This window comes from Sphaerodactylus townsendi, linkage group LG11 (assembly GCF_021028975.2).
Source record: "Sphaerodactylus townsendi isolate TG3544 linkage group LG11, MPM_Stown_v2.3, whole genome shotgun sequence".
NCBI lineage: Eukaryota > Metazoa > Chordata > Lepidosauria > Squamata > Sphaerodactylidae > Sphaerodactylus > Sphaerodactylus townsendi.
The window spans coordinates 37,986,079-38,013,149 of NC_059435.1; the positions used below are offsets into that span (position 1 = coordinate 37,986,079).

Here is a 27,071-nt window from a genome sequence, read left to right on the forward strand (position 1 = left end):
CTTGCCAACCCAAACACTTACTTCTGTTTTGCACCACCTGTAATGGATTTACTGAACTAGAGACTTGTTGAATACTTGTTTACTTAGTAAGGGAGTAGAAGAGAGGATGGTACCTGTGTCTATACTGGATCCTCACCAGTGGTGGGATTCAGCAGATTCGCATCTGCTTCGGCAGAACCGGTTGTTAACATGGTACTTGTAAACAACCAGTTGTTAAATTATTTGAATCCCACCACCAAAACTGGTTGTTAAATTATTTGAATCCCACCACTGATCCTCACCCTATACAGTTGTTAATCAGTTAGCTTGGGAGCGCATGAGAAGTATTTTTCCTGCCAAGGTCAGTAAAGCTTATTGGAATCACCAGTGAAATTGATTATGACTGTTAAGGTAGCACATAAAGCCTTGGGAGTAGCTCTGAGACCGTGAATCATAGTGCAAACTGAAACGGCGGAACAGTGCTGTGCAGCTGGCCAGTTCCAGAGTGGGGGAGGAGGGTTCTTCCCATTGCCTTGCCCCAGGGAATCCTGTCAGCTGAAGGAACATAAGCATGTTACTTTCTTATATTATTCTTCTGCAGATGTGTTTTTCTTCTATATGCTACTTAAACTAGCAAGTTAAAATCTATTTTCCTTCACCATCTGTGACTTTTATGTTTTTAACCAAGTAAGCAGAATCAACTGCATAGCAACGCCAAATGAACATTAATTAACCCATGAATGGTTTTGACCATACTTCTAAATGTCAAAAGAGATATAGTCAGATACCTTTCTCATAGAAGGAAATTCCATAACCTAGAACTATGTTTAAAAAATCATGTGGCAACCCACCAAACTTGTGATAGTGACTGGAGAGTGTTTCAAAACTGTTCAGTTCTTTTAATGGTCAAAACTGGCCCTTTAAATTCGGCTCTGAGACAAACTGTGATCCATGAAAGGTGAACTAAGATAGGTATACTATATTTTGAGAACCTTTCTAAGGCAACCATTCCTAGAATGTGTTCCAGTGTTCTAGTCTGGAAGTTATGTAGGATATATTTTTTATGAAAACTCTTTGAAGAACTGGAAAGAAATCCCATATGACATAATTAATCCCAAGTATTTTCTCCCGAAGGATTCAATGTTCAGATTCAAAAGCAGAGCAACTCTAGAACATTCTCTTGGCATTTGCTCATAGGAAATAGTAACTAATCTCTAGGGCCGTTTCCGCACGGCGGCGGAAACGGCTGGGTCGGCGCTTCACCGTGCCGACCGAAGGCAACGCTAAGGACAGATCCGCGCGGACCCGGTCCCGGGCGCCCGCAGCGAGCGCCTGAGCGCCCGTAGCCATACGCGACCTTAGCTTGTCCCTGGGCCTCGGCGTGTAAGCCAAAGACCTGGGGACCGCAGCCCCTGGCTTCTTGTTGCAGCGCTGCTTTCAGCGGCGCAGGAGACGGAATGTCCCCAGGCCTCAGCGATACCGCCGAATCGGAGGCCAGGGACAAGGTGGGGAGTCGCCGGAGTTGAGGAAGCGGTGAAGCCGCTGCCGTTCACTTTCGGCAGCGGCTTCACGCAGCGGCGTATGTCAGCGACTTCTTAAGCGTTCTCGGGAATCTCTCGCTGGCTGTGGGCCAGCCGGGCCGCCCGTGCAAATGGCAGCCTGGAGACGGCGTTTTTACCGTCTCCAGGCTGTCATTTTCCGCCTGTGCGGAAACTGCCTACAAGACTCAGAAAATATTGGGGGGTCGTGGTTATTGGCCCTATCTGTTCCTTTGTCTTGACCGGAATGGCCCAGGATCTTGTCAGATCTCAGAAGCTAAGCAGGATTGGTCCTGGTTAGTAATTAGATGGAAAACCACGAAAGAGTGCCAGACTCCCTATATAGAGGAAGGCAATGGCAACCCTGTTAAGTCTTTTGTCATGAAAACCCTACAGGATTTCCATAAGTTGGTGATAGCACTTTGCACTTTACACACAGACATCTTTTCCTGTCTTCAGTTCCTGAATAGGGAAGGAAAGGCCGGATATAAATGAAAGAATGTTCAGAAAGGCATAGTCTCTTCCAGAGATAATAAGTTTAACCTCTTAGACATAATTAGCACACTTGGGTCAAAGGAATACAGTTCAAACACATTTTCTATAATTACTACACAAATATACCTAATGAGAAATGACATCTTGCCAGTTCTGCCTTTCTCAACATACCTTTACTTCCACAAACCAAGGAATCTCTCTCTTTATATACCCTACCACACAATCACTCCACATTATGTCACAGAGAGAAACACATTCTATTTTCTATTTTATTAAATTTCTATGCTGTCCCATCTTAACATGTCAGGCCTCTAAAGATTCCAATCAGAGATGCAGTCAAAACGTTAGAAGGAAAAACCCACAACTGCCACAGATTCTGGCTGTAAAAGTCTTCAACAATATAATATCTCTCTTTATTCTTGTAAATGTCTTTGTGAAGTTTTTTCCCCTTTAATCCTGAAATTATCTTTGACATTTCAGTGACTGAGGAAAGTCTTTGGGCTATTTCACTTTAGATTCTCAGATGGGTGGTAGCATTCTAGAGATTCAGTTCAGTGGAAAATAGAGGGAATATAGTTTAATTCTTGTATTCAAATTGGCTAAATGGTTTGGGACAATTAATTTCCAATTGTTTCCCAGTAGAGTAGATTTACTTGTACATTAATGAAGCACAGGTGTTAGGCCTCTGGAGTTTCTGTGCCTAGGAGGCATATTTAGGTTGTTTATCTAGTCAGCCGTAGGTACTGCGAGGTACTCAAGCTTTCCTTTAACACTTTATACAGTGAGAGGTTTTTTTAAAAAAATAAAAATTTGCTAGCACCTGTTAAAATTTCAAAACTGATCATGTAGAAAGGAGAGGCTGTAATAGTAAATAGCACTAAAAGTTAACGGAAGTCAGCTTCTATTATGCTTAACTGCCCAGCTTGATGTTATGAAGAAAAGAAGCTCCATTTAGGCAAATGTGTTATGTGCAGAAGTAATAGTCAACACCATGCTTCTTGGTTCCATGTTTTGGAATAAAACATTCTTTTAAATGGGTACTGTTTTATCTGTGGGTGAAACCCAAATGTGCTTATATTAATATTCATTTTTCTTGTTTATTCACTGAACTGCAGTACCAACATTTTAGAGGAAATGGAATAGCCTCCACAGACATTATGAATTTCAGTAGCTGGCATAATTATAGTGATCTACATATTCATTAAATCCAGGGAAGAAATGTGTCCAAAAAGACAACCATGCGTTTAGAAATAGCACGCTGCTAAATATATACATTTAAAACTTCCTTTCCTTTTGTTTACCCAAAATTACTTCATGTTATATTGCTTCTCAATCAACTAAGTCTTTAATAATAATTTTAAAAGTTCTCTTCTCTTGTTTGTTCTATGTAGTAAAGAATGGGAAGAATTATTTGTAAACAACAATTACTTGGCAACAATACGGCTGAAGGGGATTAATGGGCAGCTGAGAAGCAGCAGGTTTCGTAGTGTTTGCTGGAAGGTAAGAAGAAAACATTTATTTACAGCTTGTGGTGGTAATATATCAACACATTACCTGATCCACTTGAAGATCACTTGATGTAAAAGACCATTGAGTTTTTCAAAGAGATTTTGTGTCAATGTTCCTAACTCCAGTTTTATTATTCATAGCTCATTTCCTATTTTTAAGCACCGTATAGTTGAATTACCAAGTATACTGAGATAGTCAAATAACTTTGACTTGGGAATGGCCCATAGTCAAATGATTCAGTCCAATCAGTATGTTTTGTACTGAACATTGCAACTAGATACTGAGCTTTTTTTAAAAAAAAACCCACATGATATTTCCCCTTAAAGTAGTTTATTTCAGTTTCGTACAAATTATGCAGATTTTTTAAATAAATTATTCTGTTTAAAAGTTGATGGTACTGGCTTGCCTTTCTAACCAGACAGTGGTTCATTTGATTTGCAGCTATTTCTGAATGTTCTTCCACCTGATAGAAGTCAATGGATCAGCCAAACAACAAAATTAAGAACGCTATATAACAAGATTAAAGAAATAGTAAGGAGTTTAAAATAAAAATTTTCATTATATTGCATATTTTAGATGTCTTAACGTGTGTGAGTCTAAAATTTTATGTTCCCATCTGCAGCATATTACAAATCCCAGGAAAGCTGGACAGCAAGACTTGATGATCAACAACCCACTTTCACAGGACGAAGGGGTAATCAAAGCCTTTCTGTTACCCGCTGAGTGTACAACAGACTTTTGGTATCCTTACTCTTTAATTAGGGTCAGAATGCATAAAGCTTATTGTGTGGCTGCTCCAAAAATTTTAAATGAGGTTGTAGTATGATGTTCACAGTCACTGAAATTGCTATAACCTATGTTGTACCATTGTGGCTTGCAGTGAGAATAGGGAAGTCAGGGGGAGGGGGTGGGGCAGGGGGAGGGTTGGCAAATGACTTATACCAATCTAGTTAAGTTGTGTTTTAGTAGAATTTTTTGCATGTGAAAACATTTTTATTAAGTGTTTGGTACTTAAAATCCAATCTAAAACATCCCATGACTAAATAATGTGGATTTCTTCTGTAGAAGCAGCATCCATGTCCTGTTTGTAGACTACAGATATTTGCTTTGCACAGCACTGTATAGTAAAGGATGTTGGCTAAGCCAAAGTATAATTCAAGAGATTGAGAAAGAAGCTAGGGAATAACTGACCATTAGGAACATTGTGTCAATGGCTGTGAACCATCATAATTAACAATTTGAAACCAAAAGTAAAACAGCCACACCAGAAAACAGTTTCTTTTAATTTTTTAAAATTTTTATAGATAAGAATTATCAAAACAGAAAAAAAGAAAACTGAATGAAATCATAGTTACAGTTACTTCTAGAGAGAAGATAAAATTATGTGTACAATATTAAATTTAAAAAATAAATTACCAATAATAGCCATTATTGATGTAAATTCTAATAATCCAAAATAGCTAAACAAGTGCTAATCAGTGGTTACTATTATACATTTCTAGAAATTTCTCTAAAAAAAGTTGTATTGGCACATTCTATGATCAATCATTTTTATTTCTCTTTAAACCCCTCTTCAATGTAATATTTAATAAATAATATGAAGGCTACTGATAATATGTATACATTATTTTAGCACATTTCATTATTAATTTTTTGTGGAATAGTATAAAAATATGCTTTCCATTTATCTTGAAATTCTTTGATTTGTTACTTATTCAACAAAGTTTATCGATTTTGCCATATTCCTCTAATTTCTTTTTCCAGTTCTCTAGACTTGGACATTCGTCTGCCTTCCATATTGTTTCAAATACTACTCTGGCCACCATTATCAATTACTGAAACAGTTCTGAGATTTTTTTGGGGGGGGGAATGCCAGTATCCCTAATAACATAGTCTCAGCATCCACGGCAAATCTGATTTTTAAATTTTCTGAATTTTTCCACCAGAAACTATTTTCATATGACAACTGTTCTGTGTATGTCACATATGTCACAAATACAGTTTTGTTCAAAATTCTACCACCAGAGGAGACCTTATTCTTTTGTATCTACTGTATTATCACAGTGTGAAGTCCTTTCTTATTTTAGTTTATTCTCACTGGTGCTTCTGGGAGATGCTTATCTATTGCCACATTACAGATCTTTAACATTTCAAACACATAGAACGATAATAGAGAGTAACCATACGAATCAAAATCATTCATCAAATAGCATAGTAGTCAGAAGAAGTAAGATACAGCCTTTAGAGATCAAGGTCTAGTTTTGTGGAATCCTGAATCCAGGTTTTCTGAAAGCCCAGTCATTGGTATAGAGACTGGCTACTCATCCAAAGCATATGGTTGCCAGATACTCTATGCTAAGCAAGGGGTGATTAATCTTTGTGGGTTCTCTTTGCTACCTGCTCACTCAGTAACTGCTTGGAGCAGTGATCATTTCTATACTGTTTATGCTTGTTGTCATACTGTCCATTCTTCCCAAAACCATCAAGTTTCTCCTCTTAATTCCCAAGATATATACTAAGTTTTATGCAGGCTTTAGATGCATGTTTTCCACTTGCCTTGATTTGGTTTGTTTGGGGTTTTTTTTGTACATGCTGCATTCAGTTTCACCTTTAAGTCCACTATTCAATAGCCAAATGAAAACAAAACTATTGAACTTGATACTCCATCTCTAAACTCACAAAAGGTGTTGAAGATGCTCTTCTCCAGAAGTGGAGCATGCTGCACATTCAGCCGCTCTCAGCTGATGATGTCTTGATGAGCAAGAGATCAGAGCTGGGACTTTGTTTCATTCTCTCAGAGAGTTGCCACCTGTTCTTATTCATTTAAAATAAATGTTAGTCATCAGCTCTTTTATTTAAACATTTCTGCAGTTTTAAAAAACAGCTGAATATACCATGATTAATTCTTCCAGTGAATATCAAGTGGAACCAATAATGTTGCTATATTGCCTGTTGAACAAGCATCTCTTATTTTTTTTAAAGCTGTATACACTGCTTAGGGGGCAATATTTGGATGATCAAGTTGACCACATGCTAAGAAACGTGTGGGGAGGATTTTTGCTTCCTGTTAGTTTCTGGTGAACTAAGCTATTTTATTTAAACTTTTCATGAATATTGATCAGGGCCTCTTGCAAATGTTTGCAGCTGTGGCATTGTAAAAATATCTCAGGGATGGCTGTTGGCCTTAATTGGACAATATAGCTATACAGCAGTTCTGTAAATGTTTTGTTTTAGAGTTAACACACAGGCTGCAGTTAGCTGTTGCAAGAGATGTACATTGTCTCCTGTCCTCTCATCCGTGGTAGTGTTTGTGAATGAAAATGTTAGGTGTGATGTCTCCTTCTTATAACATTTGCTCCCTGCCAACAATAGGAGTAAAGTGATAGCAAAGTTATGTCACATCACATGTTTTGGGTTACAAAATATTATCAGCAGGGAGAGGAAGGACATGTGAACTACTGTTTTTGGCAGTAACAATACATCTTCCATAAAATCTAGATCCAGTCTTACCCAGATGGGCCACTCATTCAACACTTGAACACATTAGAAATATTTGACATTACAGCTTCAAAAATTTGCCTGCATTTATGCAAGTTACAAACAGTGAAAACACAAAGATTAGCTGATAGATTTCAACCTTGGAGCAATGAGCTGAAGTTAACCCTCAAAATTGGATTTGAAATTATACCAAAAGTACATTCCAGTGATTTCCATTGCAGAATTGGGATTGCAGATCCCTCAGTACAGAAAGCTTAGAATCACAGGCCAAGGAGAACAGAGATCAGGAGTATACATAGTACAATCCAAAAAGCACTTTTCTGAAAGTTAGCTCCATTGAATTCTGCCGGTGGAGGGGTGGGGGCCATTCGCATGGGAGTGTGCGAGCGGCCCCTACATAGGCCGCCATGGGAGAGGCGGCTCCGCATGGAGCCGCCTCTTCCCCATCCCCCCCCACTCACTTCGTCATCCTGTATCGCCCTGCTGGACTCCTAAGACCCGCCCACGCAGCCCTCCGACCTCCAGGGGTCGGAGGACAGTGAGGGAGGGTCTCAGCAGGCCCGTAGAGCGATGCAGGACAACGAGCTAAGTGGGGGGGGACAGAAGAGCTGAGCTGTGAATTGTTCCCCAGCCGGTGCCGTTCTGCTTGGCGCCGGCGGAACAAGCCTTTGTTTTCAACCTCCAGGAGGGAGGTTTTTTGAAGCGGACCCTGGCCGCGCGCACTGGGAAGGCAGAGGGAGCCAGGTCGTAGCTGCTGTGTTTTCAGCAGCACGCCTGCAATGCTTGAACGGCTCCCTGGGGAGGCTGACATTTTGCGTCCCCAGGGTGCTATATGTTAGCAACCCCCGTGCAGAAATGGCCTTTGGTTGCTCTCACAAGGTCCATGAGGAAAACCATACAACATACCATGTACTTGTTATTTAAGTATTTGTCTGTGTGCTAGATGAACTGCCTATGGGATCATTTAAACATTTTGAGAATTAGCATATTTTCCACCACTATGATTCCAATGGCATATTACTAATTTTCTCAAAGTGTGATTTCTTATTCCATTTACTATTATAGAATTCGATCCAAAGTACAAAAATTCACCAGCAGTCATTTTCATTTAGATTGCCTTGTTTCAATGATAAATGCAGCATCTTTAAAATGTGTTATGTATATAAGCCATCACCATTTTCTTTTCAGAGTCTCTGGAACAGGTTTTTTCAGGACAAAGAACTTCGGGGGATGATTGAACAAGATGTGACAAGAACGTATGTGGTACTATTAAACAATTGTAAAATTTGTATCATTCACTAGCTGTTGTACTACCTGGTCTGTCAACCTTTTTCTCACAGGTCACATCTAGTTGACCAATGTCTTTACATTTTTGTCCCATGTGTCACCAAATGAGCATGCCTGCTGTGTGCCATCAAATTCTGACATGGCAACCCTATGGATTAATTACCTCCAAAACGCCCTTATTCGGGTCTTCCTAACTGAAGACCACGGCTTCCTTTATTGAGTGAATGCGCCTCATGTTGATCTTCCTCTTTGCCTGCTGTTTTCTATGTTTGCTAACATTATTGTCTTTGTTACTAAGTTTTATCTTCTTATAGTGTGATCAAAGTATGAGAGCCTTAGTTTAATCATTTTACTGTCTAGTCACTGAATACCAGCTCGCAGATTCATTGACACAAGTTGGTGTTGGTTTTGTGATCATTAGTGGGCCAGATGCAACCAATACGGTTGGACGTTTATTTACTTTAAACTTCTAAACCACTTTTTGATTTACAGTGAATTATAGTAATTCTTTCAGGGTGGAATATGAGCACACAGCTTGCCCAACAGCATTTTAAGTAGTTTAAGAAAAAGAAGGAAGGACTACACTACACTCTAGATTAGTAAAGGATATCTTGAATGGGTTTTGCTTTAAGCCTCAAAAATATTTAATTTAAGATACATACTTAAGATTGCTTGAACGCTCGGCAGAGGCCAATTTATTGGTGGTCCCTGGCCCCTCCATGATGCGGCTGGCCTCTACCCGGGCCAGGGCTTTTACGGCCCTGGCCCCTGCCTGGTGGAACACCCTTCCATCAGATGTGCGGGCCCTGCAGGACCTTGGCGAATTCAGCAGGGCCTGTAAAACAGTTTTGTACCACCGGGCTTTTGGTGATGCCGGCCACGGATTCCCCCTTCAGGATGCCCCTGTGTTGCTTGCCATTCCATCATTGGCACGCCCAGTGTAACATCTAATTTACACAGCTGCCCCTGCCTGGCCTTGGGATCGGGCATGACACTTTTATAATTTTGTTGTACTGTATTGTACTGTATTGATGCTGCTAGGTTTTATGAAATCTGTAAATTGTTTTTAACTTAATTTAATTTATTTTATTGTGTGTAATGTTGTTTTTGGCCTATTGTGTGCAATACTGTTTTTGGCCTGGTGTACACCACCCAGAGCCCTCCGGGGGTGGGCGGTTTAAAATCTAATAAATAAATAAACAAACAAACAAACCATTGGATTGAGTTTGTTGTAGATTGCTATTATGAGATTTTACATTAGATTTTCTGAAATACAGTTTCACTGCGGAGGGAGAAAAGGAATGAGAGGAACTGACATCTTGTGACTAAATTATCTTTATAATACAAGATTGAACAGATGATTTTCTGTAATTGTTAACACTTAATCAATGAAAAATGATGCGTAATTAGTGAGAATTGTCATTCATCTAGAGGAATTTAGCATTCGGTTTTTGTGTATAACTTTCCCACCATTAGAGATGCTTTTTAAAGATGTTCCTTAGTATTGTGGCGAGTACTCTTTCATATCTTTAGTTCTTAGGTTATTCCTGTCAATGAATTTACCAAAGCTAAAACTCAGTTCTTGAACATTTTTTGGAAGGATTAGAACACGATTGCATCAAGTAATTCCAGTTAAACTAGGTTACTTGATATACAAAGTCTTACCATTCTATGTGTATCATATCCTTATTTTGGAGTTTGGGATACTCATTTGAATCACATGGATTTTAAAATATGGAATACAGTATGATACCCTTACCGTTTATAGAATTGATGGATTGCAAAACGCAAAACAATGCATAGGAAAGATTAGTTTCATTTTGTTTGCCCACGCTTTAGATGTGTTTTCAAATGCAATTAGGCTGTTAGATTTATAATTAAAATTTGAGTGCCATCTCACAGATTGCATATTTTAAAAAGTGAGAACAGTTCAGTATTTTTAAAATCCCTCCCTGTTGGCTGCTTTAAAAAGCAAATACTATTGATTTCAGTTTCACTTGTGTGTGTGTAAAGTGGCATCAAGTCTCAGCGGACTTATGGCAACACTTATGCCTTAGCAGACCAGGTGCTCAGGAGCAGCAGCAGCAGAAGGCCATTGCTTTCACATCCTGCACGTGAGCTCCCAAAGGCACCTGGTGGGCCACTGCAAGTAGCAGAGTGCTGGACTAGATGGACTCTGGTCTGATCCAGCAGGCTAGTTCTTATGTTCTTATGTTCCAGCACCAGCAAGGGCTTTCAAGGCAGTTGAGAAATTGAGGTGATTTGCCATGGTCTTTCTTGATGATCTCCCTTCCAAGTTCTCACCCTCCTTCAGTTGTGAGATCTGACAATATCTGGCTATAGTATACCATGCTGCCTTCCCTCCCAATCCATTGAGCTTATTTCTATATAAATGTAAATAGGATTTCATATAGGATCCTAGGCAATATTTGGGAAACGGTAATCTAGTATTGCTACACATTCCATTTGAGCTCTTGAAGGTCACATAAAGATACAACTATCTCTTGTGTTGAAAAATAGTTCTTGTAATTCTTTGTGGGTAGTAAACCTTAGAACTGTTAGAACTTTATTTAACATATAAATATAATATTTCTAAGAGTCTCAATACAGAAAGAAAACAGAGAGAATAAATTGAACAGAACCAAAGTAGTAACTAGTCAGGCTGTTAAATAATCCTCTTTATGTATCATCAGTCAAGAAACTAAAAGGTGAGTTTTGTGGTCTACAACAATGACATTTTTCTTCTTCAGGTTTCCGGAAATGCAGTATTTCCAACAAGAGAATGTGAGAAAGATTCTTACAGATGTTCTCTTCTGTTATGCTCGGGAAAATGAGCAGTTACTTTATAAACAGGTAATGAAACTAGCATACAGGTGGTATCCATTGCCTCTGTATTTTTTTCTCAGGTTTTTTTTCTACATGACTTGACAATTGATTGAACAATAATTTAGGTTTTATTATCTCCAAAGTTGTGTATTAAAGCTTAGGCAATCAAAGAACTGCTTGTTAGTTTTGTGGTAAAGAAAGCAAGCCATTCATGCACATATGCTTCCCAAGAAATGTAACACATTCCTTCAAATTGTCTTTTTCAGTGTCACTAGATCTTATTTTCTGACTTCTTAAAAGTTTTTAAAAAGTTTTTTATTGTAACATAACTAATGAAAGCTTGTTCTGCATTGTTTCATATATTGCAAATATATGTGCCGAATGTGCAAATATTTTTCTTGTGTGAAAGTGTGTATTTTCCATGATGTTAAACGGCACTTTAATGGCACTTTATCTACATATACAACAAGAAAAATTGTGCTAGCAGTTTAAAATATTGTTACCAGTTGATATGCCATTAGGATTTCAGGAAAGAATTTTCTCTAATATCTTCCTATTACTAGAGAAAAAGAAATAGCTTTTCAACTCTCTCAGAGGCCCTTTCCGCACTGAGGAAAGGGCGCCCCTGCACCGGCAGGAATTCTACCGGAGGAGGGGGGGCCGTTCGCACAGGAGCGTGCGAGCGGCCCCGGTGAGGCCGGCACGGGACAGGCGGCTCCGTACAGAGCCGCCTCTTCCCCATCCCCCCCCACTCACTTCATCGTCCTGCATCGCCCTGCAGGACTCCTAAGACCCACCCACGCTGCCCTCCGACCTCCAGGGGTCGGAGGACAGCGAGGGAGGGTCTCAGCAGGCCAGTAGAGTGACGCAGGATGACGAGGTGAGTGGAGGGACGGGGAAAACAGTGTGTTCGGGAACACGCTGTTTTCCAAAAACCTCCCTCCAGGAGGGAGGTTTTTTGAGGCGGCCTGACGTTGCTCTGGGGGAGGTGGAGGGGAGCCAGGTCAGTGCTGCTGCGTTTCAGCAGCGCCGCTGGTGCAAACGGCTCCCTGGGGATGGCATTTTTGCCATCCCCAGGGCGCCATATTTGGCCCGTGCGGAAAGGGCCAGAGTGTGGTATGCCAACAAAGTTACAAAAGGATTTAGATGGTATGTTTATTAGAAGGGCTTACATAGCTGGCTATAGGAAAGCTTTCAAACTTTATGTGCCACCTGAAAGAATTTTGTCAGTGTTGAGATCCCTTCTTCTAAATGAGTTCTTGGAGTTCATGCAAGTAGCTGGTGGTTCAGTGAAATATAGTTCTATTCACAGCATGTGAATTTAATAGCATGTTGAGTAGAAATGACCTCTACAAAACTGACTTTGCTACACAAGTCTGTAGTAGAACGTATCTTTTTCCAACTATTCTGAAACACACAGGACATCACCTCGCAGTCAATATTTGACATGTTTTAAATAGAAAAACTGCTATGCACAAGTGGGCACAGCTACTTTGTGGTGCGGGGGATCACATTTGCTGAGCATTCAAAAGAGGCACATTTTGTAAATGGCTAATGTTATTTGAGAGCTGTGGCCAACAATACGTTGCCCATAGCTGGGTACACACTGAAAACTGCATTTGTCCATTGACTTCTCCTCTGTAACAAATAAAAATACTTATACTATGTTATAACTATGTTATAACTTAATACTTATAACTATGTTATAACTTAATGTGTGTGGAGAACTGGTTCAAGTCAAAACATCACGTTATATATTGAGTATTCATTACTGGGGAGAGGGGGGTTGTCTTTTTGTTACCTTCCTTGTGCCATGTATGTAGTGTAGTTCTGTCCTTAGCTTTTTAATGTTTTAGTTGAATCAAAAGGAGGGGACTTTTTTGAGGGTTCATTCACATAATGTATGATTCCTCTTCATGAATATATGTCTGATTTGTTGTGGTTGCTATGGTTGTTTACAGACACAAACAGTGTCTATGATATTTCATTTTATAAGGTTATTTTTATTATTTGGTGGCTCTACATTGGCCTGTGGTTCAGTCTAATATGACAGAGCTTTTCTTGCCATATTTGTTTAAAAAGAAAGACTGCAGGCTGAAAACTGCAACTCAGCCATCTCCCCACATATCTGTTTAATAATAGTAAATAAATAGAGTTCAGTGTTGGTATAAAATCAGCTTTACTTAGTTGTCATTGAAGAGGGAAGAATTGTTTCCAAAATATGCTATGATAGCTATTCTAATTAATTTACTGAAAACATGTATATCCTTCCCTTCTGTTATAAATATAGATCCTCTGAGTGAGTTTCAACAATTTTTTAAAAAGAACATTAAAGAAAGCCCGAGCTTTAAAAATGACCACTGACCAGAAACTGGAAAAAAATGTAAAAGGAAAGGTAGTTTCCCATTTTTCATTTTACTAGAATGCTCTAAACACATTGCTGAGCTCCAAAATCAGACTACTAAAACAATTCAACAGTATAAGTTGCAAAAATCGGCCTAAGGAGAACAGTCTTCCGCACGTGATAGATTAGTAATAAATATGGGGCGAGACAAACTTCCCTGGGAAGGGTGTACACTTTTGCTCTACAGAAGAGTCCTCTATCTCTTGTAGCTTTTCACAGTACTTCAGGTGATGGGGAGCACATTGTGAAAGACTACTGATGGTTACTCCAGTGCCTAGAGAGGTCTGTATTCCTTGCATGCACCATCAGTGATGTCAAGCAAAGGGCCCATCCTAGTTTTATTCTTCAGCCTGAGCACACTGTGCTTTTGTGAGTATTTGAAACGGTCTATCTAAAAGTTAGGTAGCATTTTTAATGATCTGTCAAATATTGTTCGGGCCCTACTTATCTGGGTCTAATCTACTTGTCCTGAATGTTCCAAGAAGATATTTGATATGAGGTTTTTTTCTTATATGAAGTAAAACAACTTTAACCCTTTGTACAGCTACCTTATTTTCATGGAATGTAACTTCATTGCACAAAATTACAAAGTGATTGATTTAAAAGAAGACTCACACTTTGAATAATTTGTTTAGCAAGAAGTCCCCTCTTTATTGTCTCCAGCTCATGCTGAAATTATTAGATCTTTACAAAGGAAATAATACCTTCCTTCACAAGGAAGGAAGTATTTAGTTAGATCAATTTAAAAAAAAGTTGAATTTCTACACAAGCTGTTAAAGCTATTATTTTGTACTAGGTGACACCCTGTTTAACATAGACCATATTGTTAATAGTTATGGGATTTTATTGAATTAATGAGACTGTTATCATGTAGTAGAATGTCTTGCTGAGTTAATTGAAACTGGAGAGATTATATAAATGGTATTAATGAACTTTGACTGCCTGGTGCCTCTGCTTTAATAAAGACTGCTTGGTGGGCTAAATGAACATAGGCAGATAAAAGAACAGGTTCAATTTTGTGAGCCTACAGGCTGTTAACAAAGCAAACTTTTTCACCTCTGTTTTCCAATAGTATCATTTCCACAATGCAGTAATTATAGAAAACTGTTGATCTGGGACTGAAAGGGCTGAAGAAACGCTAGACATTTCTCTGCCTGTATTGTATTTAATAAGTAACTATTACTAAGTACAACAGAAAATGTTTATGAAATGCTGCTGAATAGGCCTTTGTATATTTTGCCATCATTTTGTTCATTAGAGTCCCACATTGTCTTCAGTGCAGTGGTGGGATTCAGCAGGTTCACACCACTTTGCCAGAACCGGTTGTTAAAATGGTGCTTGTGAACAACCAGTTGTTAAATTATTTGAATCCCACCACCGGAACCGGTTGTTAAATTATTTGAATCCCACCACTGCTTCATTGCCTTTATTCTCCTGTCTTGTTTTTGATGAGCCAGTGTAGTGTAGTGGTTAAAAGTGTTGGACTAGTATCTGAGAGATCTGGGTTCTAATCTCTATTCATTCCATGGAACCTCCCTGGGTGTCCTTGGACCAGTTGTACTCTCTTAGCCTAACCTACCTCACAGGGTTGCTGAGAGGGCAAAACGGAGGAAAGGAGAATGTAAGCTGCCTTGTGTCCCCAATGAAAGAAAGGCAGGATATAAATAAATAAATAAAATAAAAACAAGTTAAACAATTTAATGTCATTAAGAAATTTATTATAAGTGGGATGTTGTTCTGATCATTTACAGATATGTTCTTCATAGCTCGTATCACTTGTATCAGTATCCTCAAAAAAGGCTCAACGATACCATAGTTATACATTATATAATGTATACCATAGTTATACATTATATATGAAGCAGTTCTTGGAAAATACTTTTAAAGGCTTGGAAATATTATACATCACCAGTTGTTAAACCTTTATATATGGCATTCTTTATGTAGATAAAACAGTGAACAATGTCAGAACACTTTTATGCAACATTGTATTTGAATTGCAGACAGTCTGTGTGTTTTGCAACCAACAAATGTGTTTGTCTACTCTCCTTTTGGTAGTACCATTGTCTATGCTGCCACTTTCTATTTGAAAGATCCTTTGTTATGAAACCTGGTTGTAAATCAAGTTAAAATTAAATTCAGGAGACCTGATCATATCTCAAAGCAAAATTTAACTGATAGCTCCTTTTTTCCAAACCAAACAATTTCTACTTTGCCTGTGCAGTTTAACAATTAATTACACCAGGGATTTATAGCAAAATGGGAGAAATGGAATCATTTATTCACACATACCCATACACACATAAATCCATTCCATTTCTCTTTTCTATTTGAGCCTTCACTGTTGCTCCTTGGCCCATTTTCCCCAAGGTCTTCTGTTCCATGTTTAATATTATTTTTCAAACCAATATTTCCAAGTCAAAATTAACATTATCTAGAACATTATTCATTTACCATATATTGTGGACATTCAGTAGTTCATACAACAGTATCTAAGTATTATAGGACATTAGAATTCAGTCAAACACTACTGGTGGTATGCATCTACTGTTCACCAGTGATATGTCTCCTAGCCCCTAAGCTTCACACTCTAAGGCAATCAGGATTCTAAGGCCGTTTCCGCACGGCCTCCTTGCGCCCCCACACCACCAAGAGTGCGGAGCCGCCTCTGCGTATCACTTGTATCAGTATCCTCGTATCCGCCGCCTCGTATCCGCCGCCTCTGCTCCGCACGGAGCCGCCTCTGTGCCCTCCCCTCGGCCTGGTTGCACTACCACGCGGTGTCCTCCTGCATTAAGCCTGCGAGGACAGTGTCGCAGCCTGCTAACGCCCATGCCTTAATGCCCTCACGACCCCGTGAGTAGGTGAGGAGGACGAGTCAATGAAGCGAACTCTGCGGCACCCACTGCTGTGGCTACAGTAATAAACTTGAAACCGGAGACAAGCGTCTTCAGCGCGTTGAGACGCGCAGATTAGCGCTCTCAAGCGCGCCAAAGTTCGCGACCGCGAAGAGCGGCTCCCTCCCCTAAACAACAACTTCCCTTTAAAGGGTGAAACAGCATTTGTTTAGGGCGGCTTGACGCCGCCCTGGGGGGAGGGAAGAAGAGTCAGGTCGCCGCTGCTGCGTTGCAGCAGCAGCGCCTGTGTGAACGGCGGCCTGGGGGCGCCTTTTTTGGCGCCCCCAGGCCGTCATAAATGGGCCGTGCGGAAACGGCCTAAGTCACAGCCTTTTCTTTTTGTGCACAAGTCAAGGTGGACAGTAGCATTTATGTTAAAGATTCTCCTATTTATGAAGCCATAGCTTTCCTCACTTTTCTGCCAGTCATTTATTGGCAGGGGGAGCCTGGTAGATTTCCAGACCACTCAGAAAGAGTAAACTCTGCTGAAAAATTTAGATTTTAGATATATTCATTTCCAGGGCAGGCATTGCCTAGAATGACAAAGGAGTATCTACACTTGCACTGATCCTTACGGTAAATATGCACCTCTGTTCTTGAAGACCATCCGTTGTTACCCATAATTTGCAACTGGTTTAGTGGCAGGAGCATTCATGCTTATAATCTGGCATCATGTAGACCCTGTGTCCTCTTTAATGGTTCAAGAAATAAATATAAGTTACCAGAATTCCTCATATGCAGCAAAATTCTATGATTAAGAACCATTTATTTTTAAAATAACCTACATAACAAAATAGCAGTGTGGGATTTTGAGTGAATAGTAAATCAAAGCTGGAAGTCTTCCAATATAGCTGATAGTTTGAACTAATCAGTAGTGAACAGTAGCCCATCAGTTTCTGCCGAGTCCAAGCTTTGTTTTATTAACAACACAGGGATTCTCAAGAGAATTTTAGGAGTTAGATAGCCAATAGTTATTGATTTTTCCTTTGGAAGACTCATCCTACATACTCAGCTTATCTGTTTGCAAGCAGAGTCTTTCCAATATGACCTCAAGACATTGTTTTACAACTGAAACTGCAAGTGTAGTAATGAGCAATATTCAGGAAAACTTTAAACTACATTTTTATACTCGAGAGAAAATCCTTCATAGTGCCAACCAATGACAACATTAAAATGGCAAGAAATTGACCTGGATTGTTGCTGCCCTTTCTATATTCTGAACAGAGAGTTTGAGTGTATGCAAATAGGAGCACCAAAAGCAAATGTTACCTGACCCTGAGGAGGGTCTTTTGAGGAGGTTCAGGTGAAAGACAGACTCGTTCCATGAGCAAAATTCTACTCATGGCTCTTCCCAGTATGTTTGCATGTAGGTATGGTCCCTAGTGTGGTGTCCATAGGCACCATAGTGCTTACAAATGTTTTCAGGTGCACACTTCTTCCTAAAACAACTCTTCTCCAAATCAAAAATCATTCTTGACTTTCTTCCACCTAGCAGGAGGTATTTCAGCAGAGGGCAGAAATCATCACCTTTCGGTCTGCAGAGAGTACCAAATTTGAAGCAGTTGTCCTCACCATAAGATTATGCTTGGTTTGAAACCTCCCAGCATTATTAAAAACTGCCCCTATGACAGTCATTTCCTGTTTGGCCCCACCTTTCATAGTAGCTATTTTGTGGTGTCACACACTGTTTCTCAAAATTCCAAAAGCACTCTCAGGCTCAACAAGGTTGAAGAAACCTGCTGTATAGAGTAGTCATAGATCTCTGGTTTAGTTATTTCAGTAGTTTGGCTTTCTTTTAGGTAATATAAATGTATGCACGACAATATTGTGTCACAGTAACATACAAAATGTATTTATCTGATGTACTGATAAAGTTAAAAACAGTAACAAGTATAAAATGTAAAGTCGTAGCCCAAGACAAACAATACCATCTGGTCAGAGTTCTTTCAGTCTACTCTAGAAATTGGTACACTTGAGATCAAATGATCCCTAAGCTGCCACAAGAACATGGCACCATTTTCAAAGTTTAAAAACCCCCAGGGTCTAAAATGGTGCCACATCCCCATTGCAGAAGCAGGGACGCAGTATCATCTAATTTGGCCCTTAACTGAAATAACTTTTCATAGGATTGCAAAAGCAACATATAACCGTACAGAATTTAAGCTAGAGGTGTTCATTCAGATTCAGAAATATTCAGAATTTACCCAACAATGCCATATTTGGATAGTTCCAAATGTATCCAAATCTGAAATTGGTAGTTCTGTATATCTGTAGTAATTCCTGAGATTTGGAGTCCCATTTACTCCTAAAAAAAAACAAAAGGCTAGATTGCTGCTTTCTAAAGGAAGGAAGTGAAACCTATTTCTCATGCTTCCTAGAGTTGTTTCTTGAAAATAAAATTTAAAATTTCTTAAGTGGCATGAAAGATAGTGGGAGCAAATAACTTAGTGTCCTCTGATTGGTATTGCCCTGCGTTTCCTAAGGGAGGGAGGGCTTGGGAGAGAGCAAAGTCTGTGAATGATATCTGTCTGCGCCAATGAAATCTGGAAGCAGCACAGACACCAGAAGGTTTTTTCACATCAGTTCTTTCCAACTGAAAGGACAGCATAACTACTTAGAAATCCCCTGAGCACTTGATGTTGGGATATGCTCTGTCTGGTGCAAGCCTACAACAGTTTTCTCTGTGATCTTTTCTGAACATGTCAACTTACATTACATTTCAGTGTATGTGATTTACTTAATATCAATAATATTTAAATTAGATTCATAAATTAACACATTGTAAATTAATAGGGAAATTTTTATTTGGTTTAGGCCCCTTTGGGGTGTATCAGGCAGGGGAATAAGATTTTGTTAAATGTAGATAGATTAAAGTTAGGTTTAGTTAATGGATTGTCAGCCCCATCCAAAGGAGGGGAGATGGTTCAATGGAACCAGTGCAAACTCACACAGGTTTGTTTTCCCATTCCATCAGCACATTTGTCAAATGCATAGGAGGGGTAGGCAAATGAGGAAGCAGCGCCTGAACCAGAAGGGAAACTGGCCATTCCAGCTTGTGTTGGTGTCCGATCAGACACCAGTGCAAGGGGAGATGGATCACATCATTCCTGGAGAGGGGGGAGCCAAATATAGTCATCTCCCATGAAGTCTTTCACACCATGGACTCTGTGGCCAGTGCCCCAGACTTATGTCACCAAAAGTGTGGTGTAAGTCCATTCAGCCCCAAGGAGGGCCAACAAGGTTTTTTGTTTTTCTTGCCCCTCCACACTGACTGAAAATTCTCTGGAGACGATGGGGCAGCACGGCAGGAGCATTTTGTCCTGGCACTTCAAGCTGTGGATGTGGCTGCCTGTGTCAGTTTGATTTTTATTCACAGGGTTTGTATTCTGCTGTAGTAGAATCAGATACTGTTATTCTTTGGGTAGTGTCTGCAGGCAGTGTAAAATGTGAATATGGTGGAAGAAGCAAGCACTTGGGGAAGGTTGTAGGAATATATCCACTGCAGCAACTTCTATTAAGAGAAGAGGGAGAGGGAGAGGAAAAAGACAACAAAGAGACACTCAGCAGCACAGGCACTGAGGGAGAAGGAGAAACTCTGTTCTCTCCCAGGTAACTCATACAGGGATATGACTTACACCACCCTTTTACCACTGAGGTAAGTGCAGTGGTGCCAGCGCAGCCCTTCCAACACTTCCAGTACAGTTTCAGTCTCCCTCTTCTGGATTGCTCTGTGAGTCATCATAATTGGCATTACAGGGAATTTGACTGGTAGTTTTCCTTATTGTTCTAACACGCATCTCTTTTAATAGTTAAAAAAATCCAGCACCTTCACAGCATAGTACAAACTTTTCTTTGTTTCTAACCCAGTGTATGCCAGGTAATACCACCAAATGTGCTAAGAGTGTAGATGTTAAATTCCCACTTTTGGTTGTTAGTTATAAGGTTAAATGCCCTTTCTTTTAGACCTGTTTTCTATGATGTAATTTTTTTTACTTGCCAGGTTATTCTAATAATCCTTTCATCCTTTTTAAAAGCATGAAATAACTGTTTTTATCTTTTTAGTTGCCTATTATGTAGGTAACTTACAGCTGCAATTTTTAAGTAAAATAATTCTTAGTATAGATCTTATTGAAGCTGCTGAGCATTGAATTATGATCTATTGACAACTTTCCATTTAAAAACTGAGATGAATTTCTTGTCTGTACTTTATAGGACAGTAAACACTTGGTTTTACTATAATTTACAGTAAAACCATTGGATGTTAATCATTTTTATGCTACAGTGATATTTACTGGCTCATTAGGTTTAGAGTTGGAACATTCCTGACACTTGAAATAAAATGTTGGTTTTTTTCCCCTAATTGTAGGGCATGCACGAACTCTTAGCACCTATTGTATTCATTCTTCATTGTGACCACCAAGCTTTTCTACATGCTAATGAAGCTGCACAGCCAAGGTAGGACTACCTTATTTCTCGGTATGTGAGTATATTGATTTCGAAATTATTTATGCTGCAGCTGACTAATGTAGTTTGCAATATGGTGATTGTTGTCAAAAGTCATAGAATCATAGAACTGGAAGAGACCCCAAGGACCATCAAGTCCAACCCCGTGCCATGCAAGAATCAAAGCAGTCCTGTCAGATGGCCATCCAGCCTCTCTTTAAAAACCTCCGAAGAAGGAGACTCCACCACACACCAAGGTAGTGCATTCCACTATCGAACAGCCCTTACTGTCAGGAAGTTTTTCCTGACATTTAGGTGGAATTTCTTTTCATTCACCTTGAACCCATTACTCCTGGTCCTAGTCTCTGGAGCAGCAGAAAACAAGCTTGTTCCCTCACCAACTTGACATCTCTTCAAATATCTAAACATGGCTATCATGTTACCTCTCTTCAACAAACTAAACATACCCAGCTCCCCAAGTTTCTCCTCATAGGGCATGGATTCCAGACCTTTGCCCTCTTCTGGACCCATTCCAGCTTGTCGATATCCTTCTTGAATTGCGGTGGCCAGAACTGTACACAATATTCCAGGTGAGGTCTAACCAATGCAGAATAGATTACATGGTTGCAAGGATGATGTGACAAACAAGTAAACAGTTACACATGTTAGTATTGGAATATTAGACCTTGTTCAGATATTAGATCCAAATAACTAGGCCATGTCACATTTCCATTAAACTTTTCACTTCAGTTCTGTTCACCTCCATCCCTACATTCAGGTAGAGTAGTAATAAATGCTGAAGGCTGATGTTATGTTGGTGTATACGTACTATACTCTTTTCTACCAAAATATCTAAGTAGAATTCTAAATTAATCTGCAACTTCTTCCTGGATTTTATTTGTAGTTCATTGATCTGCAGGGGTCCTAATGCCTGCCTTGTCTGCCCCCCCAACCCACCATTCAAACAAAAAAACCAAAAGATAAAGGCACATTTGAATCAATCTGTCATCACAATTTTCATTTGAATTTGAATTTGAAACTGAAGCCCCTTTTATTCCAGAGATAGAAGAATATGACTCATGAAAAAGCCAGTAATTGCAGTATATAAATGCTGCTCGTAATAATACATTACAACATATTTATTCAAAATATTAATGATGAGGTATGAAAATCAAGCCATCTGCAAAGGAATGCTGCTGTCCTTGTGTTGTCCACCAGTGGCTGGGAAGGGCTCGCTTTGGCTAGTGGGATGAATTGCAACAGCAGTGGTGGCAACCAGGGCTCTAGGCCTGCCTCCTTCCTTCCATAGTGACCGGCTCATGCAATCTGCTCCAAGAGTCTGGAGCTGCTGCTGCTGCTGCTGCTGCTGCTGCTGCTGCTGCTGCTGCTGCTGCTGCTGCTGCTGCTGCTTCTTCTTCTTCTTCTTCTCTGGCGCCCCTTCCGTTAACTCAATGCCTCCCAGAGGAGCATGAAGGGCTCCCCATTTGGCAACTGTGCCAAGAGCCTGTACAGCTGCAGTCAAGCGTACATGACCTGGGGCTTTATACGTCAGTCTCCCCCTTTGGAGGTAGGAAGGAAGGTGGATGGGACTTGCTGTATTGCTTCCCCTTTCTCATCATGTGACTTTAATTGTGCAAATCTTGCTTCTGCTCCATTGGCCATTTTTTCAACTGAGAGGAATGTCTCTATTCAAAAAAGGCAAGCTTCTCCTATAGTTGTTCAAGGCAATATAAATGGTCTCTTATCAAACTACCATGTTTAATAGTGCGCAGAATGATGGTTTTGATGAAGGTTGCGCTTAAAAATTCTTCTTTAATACTTTATAGACATTTGGGACTATTTTCATCTGTGGAAACATACTGTTTTTATGGCTGTTGCACCATGACAGACCACACTTAGTTATTTCTGTGGGAATGAATATAGTATGTTCTAGTGTATATCTTCATTTCTCACAAATGGATTAATACATAAGTATCCCAGTAAGCCATTAAGTGGTGAACTGCATTTAAACATTTCCATTGTTCTACCTTGCAACTGAAACTTTTAGTTTTTCTTGTCTGTTAGATCAATTTTGTGTTGTTCAGCACATTTTGTAGTAATCCTGCTATGGTCACTTTTGGCATCTAGTAGCATTTAAAATCCAATTGCCCTTTTTACAGTATGGTTTCTCTTTGCAGTTCATAATACGGAACTTTATTTACAAGAGTGGAATGTGATTTCATTTTCTATCCAGTTGTTCTAATCTAGGATGGTTATTCAACTTCTGCATTTGAACCATTTTTTCTGAATGAAAGCTTACTGTATTGGAAAGAATGGGATATGTCAAGGAGAGTACACATCTGCACTGGTTTTTGCACTGTTGAGCAATAGTTATTATCAGCCTTGACAGTGTTAATATCCCATTGGTAATGGCAAGAATCACCCATCCCAGTTCCTATAGAAAGGATAAACCATAGAAAGTCATCAGAGGGGCAGGCTAAGCAACTGTTTTCATAAGCTGGAGGCACTTCCACGTAGGCTAAGGCCTGGAGATCTCCTGGAATTAAAGGTGCTCTCCAAGCTACAGGGATCAGTTCCCCTGAATCAGTTCCCCTGAACCCTGAAGGAAATGGCTGGGCTCCACCTTTTATCTTAGAAGTTCCTCTCTTCCCCCAATCATGCCAGAATTCACTCCCATACCTTCAGGAATTTTCCATCTCAGAATTAGTAACCCTAACACAAGCCCAAGGTGTTGCATACCATGTACCAGGGCTTCATACTGCCCCAACCTCTAGCAGTCACTTTTTGGAGAACATAGGGCAAAATAAAGAAATTGTATTTTTGTGTGTTGTGTTCCATACAGTGCTGTTCTGGGTGTTAAACAATGTAAAGAGTATATATTAAGATGAAAGTGTCATGTTGCTCAAAGTAAATGTGTTTTGTGCAGAGTACTGCTCTTCTCCTCTGCTATATATATAGCCAGAGAAGAAAATGGATAAGAGGTGTTGTCACTGATTAATTGCTTCTAAAATGTGATAAAAATAGATTCTATTAAAATAAATTACTGTTTTGATATTCTGTATTTGACCAGTAACCATACTTTTTTTGTTTTCAACAAACAGTGATAGATTGTGGAGTGATCAATTATTGTGGATCAAGCATATTCAAATAATACATTGTGGCATTCAGTAATTTGTTATTTGGAATAATTAGATAGTTACTTCATTGTAGTGCAGACAAGGCAGCTAATTTGTTTTTGATCTTTAGAGAGAGTAAGGACTTCATTTGTCTTCAGTGGAGTTACTCTTTTTTAATTATAAAAGCCTAGTTTTACTTATTTGTAATTCTGATATAACTTTGCTTTGAAAATGTACCAGGAGTAAACTTTCTGATATGAATTTTATATTTAACAGTGAAGAAATGAAAGTTCTCTTGAACCCTGAATACCTAGAGCATGATGCCTAGTAAGTTTCAATAATTTTGTTTTCTTCTTATACTACATGTCTTTTGCCGTTATTGTTTTTGGCAGAATCATACTTAGCAAAAAACTTTATTTCTCTTCAGTGCCATGTTTATCCATCTTATGAAAACAGCGGGACACTGGTTTTCAACCTATGAAAATGATGGTCAAAAGGTAAATACAGATTTAAGAGCCATTAAGGGTTTTTAGTATTTCTAAGTAATCAAATGCAGTTATTAAAAGTTTATTGGCTTGGATTAGATGCTGGAATTAACCTTTCCAAGACTATTTGAAGACTATTTCTCAATTTGATGAAATTGATATGTGTGGATAGGAAACCTTTTCCATTGTAAGCATTTTATTTTATAGTGTAACACTAGCTGTTGGCTATTCTGGGCTTTTCCAGATTCCCTTTTTTTCTTATCTCAAAGTCCCTGTTTGCTCGTTATTTTAATTTGTGTTATTTATTCTGCATGTATTTTTCTTCCTATAGTGGTCAATTCAATATCAAACATTTTTATGAAAAATAAAAAACTGCTTTATAAATCAGCAGGGAAATAAGCTGTATTTAATTTTCTGCTATATTGAATCAATGGCCTGTTCCGCAAGGGCCAGTGAAACGGCTGCACACCAATATGACTGATACCGGTGGAGCCCCAGGGCCATTCACATGCTTCTGTGCAGGCGGCCCCAAAAGTGCCTCCACACAGAGGCGCATCCTGTTTCTTTAAAAATTACCTTTTCGCCCTGCACAGTTTTGCAGGGACAAGGAAACACACCCTGCAGCCACGGTGATAACTCACGGGTCAGAGGGCAGTGTGAGCATGTTTCCTCGTCCCTGTGGAGCTGCGCAGGGTGAGAAGGTAAGTTTTAAAGGAGTATTTTGAATGGCTGATGAATATTTCATTCTAAAAGAATACCTCCAACCAAGATGTATCATACTTGGAACCGTCACTAAATTTTCAGACACTTCCGTAATGTCTATAATTAAACTTGGCTGCTAGACACATTCCAGTACATACATTTCAGCAATTAGTAAGAAAAGATTGTTACACTTGGTGGGTTTTAATATTAGAATGTTATTTAGTAAGCTTTTTAATTATACATTTTACATATTTCTCCATTTTTTCCTCTAGGAGAAAGACACAATGATGACACCTATTCCATTTGCAAGACCACAAGATTTAGGCCCATCAATTGCTATCGTAGCAAAAGTCAACCAGATTCAAGATCATTTGCTAAAAAAACATGATACTGAGCTCTACATGCATTTGAACAGGCTAGAGATTGCTCCGCAGATTTATGGACTGTAAGTTTTTGGCTTATTTTAATTATTAAGTACAATCAATTTAAGCAATTAAATGAGAAATATGATTTTGAAAATCTCACTTTCCCAGCATTGTTTGTATTTAGCATGTTACCATTCCTTTAGGTCTTAAACAAAGAAGCTGTGCAAGAAGAAATACTTCTGTTTCTGTTGTGATGTGAGTCATGCATACTTCCCTTATAGAGATTTCTAAATGTGTCCTGGAACTGAAGTCCCTTCCCGCACATGGAGAATAATGCACTTTCAATCCACTTTCAATGCACTTTGCAGCTGTGTGGAATAGCAAAATCCACTTGCAAACAATTGTGAAAGTGGACTGAAAGTGCATTATTCTCCATGTGTAGAAGGGGCCAGAGAGAGCCATGAATCTCACTTTAGCAAAATTATTTGCACACCTACTTCCCTGTTTCTTTCAATAAACCCGCTTTTTCAGTGGTTTTGTAACTGTGATAATGGACATGTGGTTTCCATTAGCCCTAGAGTAGAAAGTATTAGGAAATTATAAAAGTGATGGTGGCTTTACAATATCCTCTTACTTTTTGCATGTTCTTAACTTGGTGGTTCTGTGTGAATCAGGAGTGATGAAATTTTTCTCTACCAACAGGGAGAACTTTTTAGTTTTAAGTATTTGAAACTTTTTATTGAAGTGTCCTTCAGTTATTTCTTAACAAATAATTGTTGGTAACGTGTAGAGAAGAAATTCTAACATCAGCCAGCTGTGTTCTTTTGAAGCATACAAATATACCTTGCTCACTGCCTGTTCTCCAGCAAAGAAGTACAGATGGCTGCATTAACTATTAGGTAGTGTTCGTATTTAAAATTCTGCAAATAAAGCATCCTATCAAAAATAAACGAACATAGATTGTATTCCTTATGTGTGGTTAATACCTAGTAATGTTTATTTTGTTTAGAATAATGTATTTTTCTCACAAATATCAAAATGTTATAATGTTATATGAAAGTGAAATACAGTATTGCAAATACTATCAACATTGTACTCTGGCTTGTCTAATTTGGAAAGAATAAGGTAGAAGAGACATGATAAAACAGAACACTATCATTGCTTCAAAAGATGCTACATGTGCATTATTAGAACCAAAATCAGATTTAGCAGAAGTTAACACAGAAGCAAGAAGTAAATAGTACTTTGACAAGTTTTCAAAGTGAAACAGTCATGTACAGACCAGATATTGTTTATAGCAGAACTGTAATGCTAAGGCGCAAAGTTTGATGTTTTCAAGATATAGTGATGATATCTTTAGGAGTTGGATCCAGAGGTTCTGCCACTTTAATGTTGGAGTATTCATCCAGTGCAAGGTGACTTTCACCGGTACAAGAGTCATGTTCATGTTCTACCAGTGGAAGTCTCCTCCTGCTTGAGGTAGGCTCCACTGCTAGTGCAATAGAATCCTGGACGAATTCTTGTTTC

General features: G+C 39.1%; 1 protein-coding gene across 2 annotated transcripts in view; it reads left to right on the forward strand.

Annotated features, from left to right (window-relative positions):
- The window catches only part of TBC1D5 (TBC1 domain family member 5), a 336,693-nt gene that overhangs the window by 176,247 nt on the left and 133,375 nt on the right, over positions 1–27,071 (forward strand). For both annotated transcript variants that reach the window (XM_048510711.1, XM_048510712.1), the window contains exons 5-13: positions 3,404–3,512; positions 3,963–4,052; positions 4,144–4,215; positions 8,208–8,275; positions 11,057–11,159; positions 20,800–20,888; positions 24,269–24,319; positions 24,420–24,489; positions 25,452–25,624. In XM_048510711.1, coding sequence (XP_048366668.1) covers positions 3,404–3,512; positions 3,963–4,052; positions 4,144–4,215; positions 8,208–8,275; positions 11,057–11,159; positions 20,800–20,888; positions 24,269–24,319; positions 24,420–24,489; positions 25,452–25,624 — 825 coding nt within the window. The remainder of the gene's footprint in view (positions 1–3,403; positions 3,513–3,962; positions 4,053–4,143; positions 4,216–8,207; positions 8,276–11,056; positions 11,160–20,799; positions 20,889–24,268; positions 24,320–24,419; positions 24,490–25,451; positions 25,625–27,071) is intronic.